We start from the raw sequence: 10,650 nt of genomic DNA on the forward strand, positions 1-10,650 counted from the left end.
AAAAAGAATAAAGTTGAGAAAAAGGATCAAAATTGTTTTTAAATAAACTAAACCACTCTCAAACAAATATATTAATAAAAATTAATCTAATATTAACAGTTTATTTTCAACACTTTCATTGACCTATATATGGAATAGAGAGTAGGGGAAAGTATTGTGATCTTACGATCGAGTTCTAATTTTCGACGGAATTACACGTTTTGAGTCTCCCTGAATCTAAATAACCGAATTTCGCAAAATATTGTGTGTTTGTGATCAGCCTCACTCAAATACGAGAAGTCTTAAGAAAAAGAAATTACAAAGTAGTTCTAAAACAACCTCCATTTGGTCTCAACACTTCTTTATTATCTCAAACTTCCTACGTTTCAGCCTTTCCGGCCATTTTCAAGGATCCTATCACACTATCACAGCCAAACATTGTTAATCAATATAATTGCAGGTTATTTTCTCTTTGTCAATTATTTATCGCTAGTCAATTTTCTTTAAAACTTCTTAAATTATGAAACATTATGCATTTAATAAATTAATCTGTATTACAATGTCTAAAATACCCATTATTCTAGCAGTTACAATTATTACATTTACTAGCTGTTTTACAATCTCTATTTCATTTACTCATTTTATCAACAGTCAACGTAAAGATTAATTTATTAATACACAATGTTTTCATAATTTAAGAAGTTCTAAAGAAAATTGACTAATAATAAATAATTGACAAAAGTTAATGAAGTTCCACTCCCAGATGCCGACAGTTAAAGGAGCAGTGCCCTACTGGGAAACCCAACCTCAACCCGAAGACTGAAGCCCAGACTGCTGTAGGACATTCTTTTATAAATTTTAATAAATAAAAATTAATTCATAGTCACACTACCTTTATTTTACTTTTTATTATTACTCATTTTATTTATTCATTATTATTTTTATTTTTCTATTTTCTTCTCTCGTCCCTTTTTCAAATTAACTTGTTTCTTTTTACTATTAGAGGCAATTGTTTGTTTTATTTAACTGTACCAATATCATTATTTTTTGTTATTAATTTTACTTCCCTCTTTTATTAAGAAGCATTATTCTTATCTATTTATTTTATTTTATTTTTCTTCTTTTAATAATAACATTGTTTATAGTTAGGGGTGTCTTTTGTACGAGACTATACCCCTCCCCCCCCCCATAATCAACTGTTAAAAAAATATAGATATAATATAACGGTTATATCAACCATGTAAGGCCCACCAGGCTGATCTGGTATAAAATAAAATATATATATAATCGACAAAGGCAAAATGATCCGAAATTATGTTGATTAACAATGTTTGCCTGTTTTTTTGTTTATAACTACTTAACAATTCTGTCTTAAACAAGAAATTTTATTACATAGAAATTATATATTTAAAACGGGTATATCCCTGGGGTGTGACCGCAAATTTTTCAAAAAAATCGACCGACTGGAAGTGCTACTCTAAAAAAAATTTCCATCGATTTTGATTAAACTCGATATGTCAATGTAAAATTAAATTATTTTTAATATCAAATAGGTCTCATACTAATTAAAAGAGTTTAACAAGGTTTAAAAGCCAATATTGCAAAATATCTTCCTCTAAAGTACCCTTAATTTTGCTTTAAAAAATTAACCATTTCACATTGTTAAAAATAATAAACAATGTATAAATACAAAATATTTTAGAATTGTATTAATAAATAAAGGATAAAAAGGGAAAAATATATGTTTCTAATTTGAACGTAAAATGCTGAGACCACGCAATCTTGCATGTCGGATTCTTTATCTTTTGTTGAACTGATATATTCTTTTAAATTTAAAATTTATATTTTTCTTTGTATTATTATTATTTATTACACTGCATCAGATTTTTCTTTCTTTTCAAATAATGTTCCGTTTGTCCTTAGGAGGTTTAAAGCTATTCCAGTCTCTAATTTATCTTTGGATCCATGTTTATTTTCATTTTATTTTATCTATGTTACCGTGGTTAATTATCAAAAGTCACCACTGCATTGGTGAGATAGTGCGAGCAGGCATTAGGGATATCATAAGGGACATAAGGGGATCTCTGGCAATGAGAAAACTGACCAGCTTGCTAGAAGACGCCAGAATCATTCTAAGGCATCAGCGCTAAGAAGCCCTTGACTGGACAAGGAAGATAGCAGGCAAGGAGTGGAGGGAATGTACAGGGCTGAGACAGGTCAAGATACTAATAACTAAAACCTCTACTTCTAGAACTAAGTGGATGCAAGGCCTAAACAGAAATGAACTTCGATTATTGATAAGAGTTCTTGCAAGTCATTGCAGACATCTTAAAATTTTTGGAGCAGTTTGCGATGACACTTCCCTGGAAACTGCCCTAAATCACATAGCTGATTGTGACCGCTATGCATCACTAAGATAAAGCCTTTTAGGCTCTGATAGAATCTTAGAAAATGAGGCTTCCTCTATAGATTGGTTGTTCCTTTTAAATTTCAATAGAAAATCAATAAGGTTTGATATAGAGGAATAAAAGTCTTTAAAAGAATCAATCAAAGGACCAATGTCACTTGTCGGATACTTCCCCCCAATATTACTAGTACCAACAGTACTAGTAGGTTCCTTTGGTAACTTAATTTCTTTTAACTTAATCTATAAAAACATTTTTCTATGAAGTGCTGTTATTTAAAATATAATTACATTTTTTTTAACTTTTTGCTTTTATTTAAGCATGAGTCTTTAATCACCACAATCCACAATTAAACAGATAAAATCTCTATCTCTACTTTTTTTTTTTTTTTTAATAATTTATTTATTGTTATTTACAACTGTATACACATATATACAACAAGTAAATTTGCTGTAGGTGATATAGTGACATGATAAAAGCATGTGGAGAATCCACCTACTGATAGAACTCCAAAAACATTTCTAAAGGAGAAGATCTCGAGGCCACCTTCTTTTCAGACGCCTAGGAGGATTATTAGGTAATGAAGGAGAAGCCAGGTTAGAAACAAGTGGATTTGGGTGGTTGAGAAGTTTATTATGGAAGGGATCGGCAACATATGGAACATTGAGGTCCTGATAGACGACTTGATTTGTGACTAAGTAAGGAGCATTAAGGATTTTACGAAGGATTTTTGACTGTAAGGATTGGATTCTGGAAGAATTTGATGGTTTAGTGGAGCCCCAAAGCTCAACTCTGTATGTCCAGATAGGCCTTGCAATAGTCATGTAGATCAGTCTTTTTATCTCTACTTAAATTCTAAAAATCGGCCACCATCATGAAGTCCACCCTCTGATCCAATGCCCACTCCATCCTTAATAATTCGAAATACAAATGATTCTTATTAATTTTTTTATGCGAATTAAACAATATATTTTCTTTATAAATATATGTTATCTAGTTCGTAGATCTATTACTAATAACAAAAATTATCTCAATGTTCTTTATTCAAACATATTACATTACCTTATCCAACGTTTTGGCCATCCAGTCATCATCAAGAACAATCTAATGAATTAACAACTTTAGTTATAACTTATTATCAACAGTATCAAAAATATTATTAACTATAATTTTCAAACCTTTATTTTAGTATTTCAGCCTCACTTATTACTTATCACTTATTAAAATTTGCAGGCTATTATGCCCAAGTCAAATTATACTTACAGTATTTAATATATTTATTTTTTATGTTTTATATATTTATTTTAACTATGTTAATTTGACGTTGATGTTGAAATCAATGTGAGGTTGTGATATTAAAGTTAAAGTATTAAATAAAAATTCATAATTGGAAGATCATTGATTGATTGTGTGTAAAATATAAAAGGAAGATGGTCCAGGTGTGGTGAAAAAAAAATCAAATAGTGATTAAATAATTTAATATGAGGCAACGTTTCGCTCCTCCTTGCAGGGCTTCATCAGGACTAAAAAAGATCCAAATAACCAAAATAATATAACAAAATAAGAGAATACATAACATAAAATAAAAGAAAAACTACGGTGTGGCTAAATATAATATGATATAAAATATGTGAAAATGTGTATATGTATGAAATACCCCTTCACTTTAGTTTGGCTGGTTGGATTGTAGTAGACTGTATATTGTAATAAAAATAAAACTGGATTAACTGAAAAGAACATCTATTCCATAAGTTACAGGTGGTGTTGGGTTGGCCAAAATGGAAAATTTATTGTTAGGTGTGTTAATTAATTTTGATTTATTGGTCAATGGATTTAACGGTGCTGATGATGATGGTGTGAAGTATAAGGATAGGCGTGGACTCACTCCACCATTCAGTTTTCCTCTCCGGGTTCCTTAATTTCTCTCTCCCCCGCAGTTGGGAGGCACTCCATAATGTCTCTGCTTACTCATTTTTTTGCACTGAATGAGAGTGAAGAAAAAGACTACCAGTAGAAAAAAAAATGGCTCTCTTATGCATAAATTTCTTCTTCACCCCACAGAGGGCACTAGAGGTGATACTAGGTTCCACTAGTGTCCTAAAGGGGCACTAGCAGTGCCTAAATTATAGAGGGCTCATCTATTCATATCAGCCTTCTGTTATGAAACAATATAACAATGTACAAAGTAAATTAATAAAATTAAAATAAGATTTACAGTTCATATAGTTTATTTATACTTTTCACTGTACATCTTATGTTTATTTTCTTTAATTTGCTTTGTTCATTTTTATATCTATTTTTAAATATTTTAAATCGTGGTTAGCCACACCTTAGTTTACTATTATTTCATAATATAAGATACAAACAAATAAAATAATGTAAAAAAGTAAGATAATAATTACTTTGTTACATTATTTTAGTTGTTTGTATCTTTTTTAGCCCAGGTGAAAGTGAAGTTGAGGGTGTGTCTGGCCTTAAGTTTAAGGAGTAATTCATACATATATACATTTTCACATATTTAACCACACCTTAGTTTTATTTTATTTTATGTTATGTATTCTCTCATCTCGTTTTAGTCATTTTTATCTGTTTTAGCCCTGCGAGTTTTGCTCCAACAATTGGCTCATATTTAATTATTTTATTACTTGATTTTTTTTTTTTTTTTATCGCCCCCTAAACCATTCTTTTAATACAATTAATAATGTTTTGGTACTGTTGATAATAAGCTATAACTAAAGCTGTTATTTTATTAGATTTGTTGGCTAAAATGGCCGAAGCGTTGGACATGTTGTATGTATAAATAAAAAAAGTTGAGACTATTTGGATAATTCTGGTTATTATTAATAAACATTATTTTCGGTTTATGATTATCTTTCCAAATTTTCAATAAATAAATTGTTTTGCTTGGAGATAGATTTTTTGTTTGTTCCTTAAATTTTAAATAGTACTCAACCTTTCTAGAAATCCAGTAAAAGAATTAATAAACTTTCAACAATATTCATTTAGCATTGCCTTTAAATCCTCCATCACGATATAGTTGTAAGGGATGTGATGAACCATTTTACACCAAAGCACATCTTCCGTATCTTCAAATTCTTCCATGAGGTATTCGATCTGTGTCAGCGAATTGTACATCTGAAATAAAAATAAAATACTTTATTACCTATAAACATTTTTTATTTGCGAAATGAAAATAAGAAACATGATACATACTGGAAGAAGATAGACCATATGAAGTAGATTGTAGGAAGTTAGTCCGGGTGTCTAAACAACTTGAAAGAATTCGAAGATAAACGTCATAAACTACTTTAGAGTACATTGGAGGAAGATATTACGAGTGGCGGTCAATAAAGATATCAAAATAGTAAAAGAAAACTGTTTATTGTTAACCAACGTTTCGCCCTACTTTGCAGGGCTTCGTCAGGGCTGGAGAAGAATGAAGTTCTGCTGTCAACTGAGCTAGCCTATTTAATCAGTTGGAGAACTTCATTCTTATCAGCCTTGATAGTGGAGCAAAAGGTTAATTAACAATAAATAGTTTTCTTTTACTATTTTGATATCTTTATTGACCACCACCCGGACTATCTCCTTCCAATCTACTTCATATGGTCAACTATCTTCTTCCAATACTTTCCAGTACATTAAACTAGGTTTAATTTTAGTACTAATAAACATCTGTACTTTTCATAGTTTCTGAGATAAAGATTCCCCACAATAAAATAGTAAACTACTGATTTTTCAGTGTATATTACATGAAATATTGTTAACTATTGAGCAAAATTAAAATGAGAGATGTAATATTTTAGGCTACAAGTATTAAATAACTCATAGATTTGAGAGAACAACCTCTGTTTCTGTCTTGAAGGGATTGTATTTTCCATTGAACTCTGTCTGGAACTCATTGGCATCGGAGCCTAGGACTTTCCTGATGAGGCTCTTCTTGACCACTCTTCCGTTCCCGAGGACCACTTTGAGGTTGAGCCTTTCGACGCTGGACAAGAAGTTCAAATTCTTTCCAACGGCTGGAACACTCTCAATACTAATAACCTTCTTCAGAGAAGTTTCCTTCCAGTTGCTCTTTATGACTCTCTCCAATACATCTTTGTCCATCTAGAAAAGGAATAAAAGAATTTAGTCAACACAGCATTAAGTATTTATAAAGTTCCAGACATAATTGAATGGGTTAAATTTAATATTTAGCGACAATGTTACATAGTTATTTTAAATAAATAAAAGATGGTGCTGTCAAAGAAAAAACTCAAATAGTAATTAAAATACTGGAAGATTATTGATTGACCGTGTGTGAAGATGAAAGGAATATGGTCCGGGTGCGGTCAAGAAAACCGCACCCGGACCATATTCCTTTCATCAGTAATTAAAATAGTTAATGTAACCCAACGGTTTACCCCATGTTCCAAGGCTTCATCAGTACTAAAAAAGATACAAGCACTAAAATAACACTAAACTAAGGTATGGCTAATTATTTAAAATATGTGACCATATCACAGCCCTCGAAGAATATTGTCGTAATTGGAGGATTAAAATAAATTCCAACAAATCCCATCAAATCACCTTTACCCTTCGTCGTAAACCTACCGACTGCCCTACAGTTTCATTTAATGTTACTCTTACCCCTGTTGAACAGATCCTCTACCTTGGACTACATTTGGACGAATGATTAACCTGGAATCCTCACACAAGACTGAAAAAACAGGAAACTGTACGTCGATTTCGACTATTACGGCACTAAACTTCCAACACATTACAAAAGACTGATCTACATGACTGTAATAAGGCCAATCTGGACATATGGAGTTGAGCTTTGGGGCTCCACTAAACCTTCGAATTCCTCTCGTAATCAATACTTATAATCCAAAATGAATATCAATTAAAAATAAATCTATATTAGTGATACTAGATAATTTTATTTTAAGAATTATTTATTGTTAAATCCACCTCAAATCGACCGTGTTTTTGAAGAAAAGTTCAAAGAAAAAGAAAAAAAGGTTCGGATATGAACATTTAATTAGGCGAAGTTAACAATAGAAATATAAACATATTGCCAAAATAATGAATGGAATAACTGAATAATGAAAAGGAATAAACATATTTACAAAATTAAGAACTATATGTAAATAAAATACTAAGTCTCTGTGACTCTGATAGTTCAGAGAAAGATATTTCTTAATGTACCAGTAGTAAAATGTTTTACCATGTTAAATGTTATAAGTATAGGATTGTGAGCAGCCCTATTTAAAGTCACGTTAAATGTTAAATGCATAAGAGCTTCTAGTGGATTTTTTGAGCAACTTGTTTTATAACCTTTCCTTCTGTAACTTCATGTTATTGTTTACTTCTAAGTTTTAGTTAAAGTAATTTGTTACAACATGCCTAAATTAATTGAAAAGTGGAAGTTGTGTGAAAGTTTGGCTACTGAGTGCCTTGTTGATCTTCTGACTTGTGAGGAAGAGAATCAAGATGAGTTGACAAGTGTCATTACATTGATTGTTGTTATCTATTGCTTTATTAGTTATACAAACATTCAAAACAATACTAACAAAAAAAAAAAACTGGGAGCAACCTAACATGATAACTAACAAAATTGTGACGAGCTCAGCTGGTCTGTTGCGTGGCATTATTCTCCATTTAGCAGACCTAGTAACAGACTCTGAACCATGTTAAATGTTATATTGTTTTAAGATGGTAAAAGAAGGAAATATTACTCCATTATACATGAGTTTTTCCATTTAGCATGCTTTAACATGTTAAACCAAAGATCATGAATACCACAATTGTAGGACTGCTCATACGAAGTCGTAGAAACTGTTTTAATAGTCAGATTTCTAAAAAAGTCTAAAGTTGGTGGGCCTATGTCTATAGAGAATTAATCTATATATCAAATTTTAAATGGTAATGGTAAATTAAATACCACCATGGCACTCTTGGAACACAGTGTTTCTATTACCATTAATCACAAATAACAATAAATGTCTAAACAATAAATAACTGACAGGGTGTAGTAAATAAATTATATCAACGACCAATTGTGACTAGACAGCTGATTAAAAGTAGTAGATTGTTGACCGTTGCTAGGCGAGGCCAACCAAATAAACCCCACTAACAGTTATTCTTACATTTAAATGTCATAATTCAGTGAAAATCCTTCTATTGTTCTTTCCTACATCCAATCAAACATCCAAAATTTCAATAAATCCCACCAAATTACATTTACCCTTCGTCGTAAGCAAACTGCTCGTCGATTCCGACTATTACAGCACTTACTCGGTAAACGGTCTAAACCTCCAATTCATTTCAAAACACTGACCTACATGACTATCATAAGACCTATCTGGACATACAGAGTTGAGCTTTGGGACTCCATTAAACCATCAAATTCCTCCCGAATCCAATCCTTACAGACCAAAATCCTTAATGCTCCTTACTTTGTCATCCATCAGGACCTCAATGTCCCATATGTTGCCGATTTGGCCAGAACCAGATACCAATCCTTCCATGATAAACTCCCCAACGACCTAAATCCAGTTGTTTTTAACCTGGCTTCTCCTTCATTAACTAATAATCCTCCTAGGCGTCTGAAAAGAAGATGGTCACGAGATCTTCTCTTCTAGAGATGCTATTGGAGTTCTATCAATGGGTAGATTGACATGTTTGTATCATGTCATTATGCCACCCACAAAATATACTTGTATATATTTTTAAGCAGTTGTAAATAACAATAAATAAATTATATATATATAAAAAGTTATAATACACAATATAAATACATCTGTTCTCTGTTTATCATCTAAAAATGTTATAAACTTCTAATAAAAATTAAAATACATTTAACTAAACTGAGACTATTTGCAAATTAATCATTTTATTACATAATTTATGTAAACAGTTGTAATGATAAATACTGAAAAAAGTTAATGATAGTATTTGTCTATTTTTAATTGTTCACTGATAACAAATAACAGTAAAATTAATTTTCTATTTCCGTTGAATAAAGCAAGATTTGATTGTCCTTCAGCTACTCTGATGTTTGAAATAAACTCTCGAACTTCCTTAATGCAAATACCCATTTACCTTGACATTCCTGTATCGAGTCGGTCTTTCACTAAGGATTCCGTGTTGTTACAGGAATATGATTGGTGTTCGGATATTTTGTTCTCAGTTTGTATTCCTAATCAGGTTTCAGGATGGCAGTTTATCCCTACAGTTTTATTTTAATTGAATACTGAGAGGTTTCAGGTCGTATCTACACCTATCCGAAAAGGAACGGTTAAGTGACGTGAAATACCAAGTAGTTCACTCCTTGTGTAATACAATGGACAGAATGAGACGCCTACTGGTTGTGGACTCGTCTATGATTCACAGAAACCAGTTTGTAACCAGTCCCCTGGTGACTCGCATGGCGAGTTGCCGAGTGATTACAGTTTCTAATTTCTTGAAGATGAGTGTCCAACAAATAATTTTTTTTTTTTAATAATTTATTGTAATTTTCACCTTCTTGGCTATTCGAAGAAGCATTAAATTGAGAAGGCATAGGAAAAATCGTGAACGTCGTAAAATCTGTTTAGTAGCGACAGACAACAGCTTCTGAACATAGTTTTCAAGGAATGGCGGTACCCAAGACCTTACGATTCTCCTCTTCTTGTGATAATAATACAACATTATGGTTTCATCATCGCGCTCGAGTCTTCTGAAGACATATCACGATGAAACTGAACTAACTAGAGATTTTGATTGCTGAGTAACCTCGTGTGTGGAGTCATAACTGAGTCTGTAACTGGTCAGTAACCCGAGTTACTAAATAGTCTAGTTCCTTTCCAGTAGCTTCGTTTGCAGAAGGCCTTACTTAGAAATGTATTTAGTCAACTCAATCGTTGAATTCTTTTCATTCGAATTCAGTTTATGGTGTCCATGTATATGAGGCCAAAATTTATGAGACACGATTCGTAGAATGTCATTGAGTAGTGGGGAAGGTCTGCGGCAAAAAGTAAAAGTCAGATTGAATTTTATCCATTCCTTATTAAATCGTTCACTTGGTATTCATCTTTCTATATTTACATTGAAGGTCTGATCTGTCTGATAATACAAAAGTTACTAACCTCTAAACAATGAGGAACGGGTTGGAAACTATACTAAACTCCGGTGGTTTGTCAATATTTATTTCGTGGTGGCCCTGGTAAATAAATCTTGACATTTACTATTTGGGGCTGTATAAAATATTAGCACTAGCTAAAGACAACATAAGAAATAA

The 10,650-nt window shown here is 31.8% G+C and overlaps 1 protein-coding gene across 1 annotated transcript in view; it reads right to left on the bottom strand.

Moving 5' to 3' along the window:
* Positions 1-10,650, bottom strand: part of LOC106682399 (uncharacterized) — a 23,221-nt gene that overhangs the window by 9,141 nt on the left and 3,430 nt on the right. The window contains exons 2-3 of the mRNA XM_014423220.2: positions 6,231-6,494; positions 5,397-5,519 (exon numbers count right to left, since the gene is read on the bottom strand). Coding sequence (XP_014278706.1) covers positions 5,397-5,519; positions 6,231-6,494 — 387 coding nt within the window. The remainder of the gene's footprint in view (positions 1-5,396; positions 5,520-6,230; positions 6,495-10,650) is intronic.

The sequence above is a fragment of the Halyomorpha halys genome, unplaced genomic scaffold (genome assembly GCF_000696795.3).
Source record: "Halyomorpha halys isolate HHAL.00 unplaced genomic scaffold, Hhal_1.1 Scaffold410.1, whole genome shotgun sequence".
Lineage (NCBI taxonomy): Eukaryota > Metazoa > Arthropoda > Insecta > Hemiptera > Pentatomidae > Halyomorpha > Halyomorpha halys.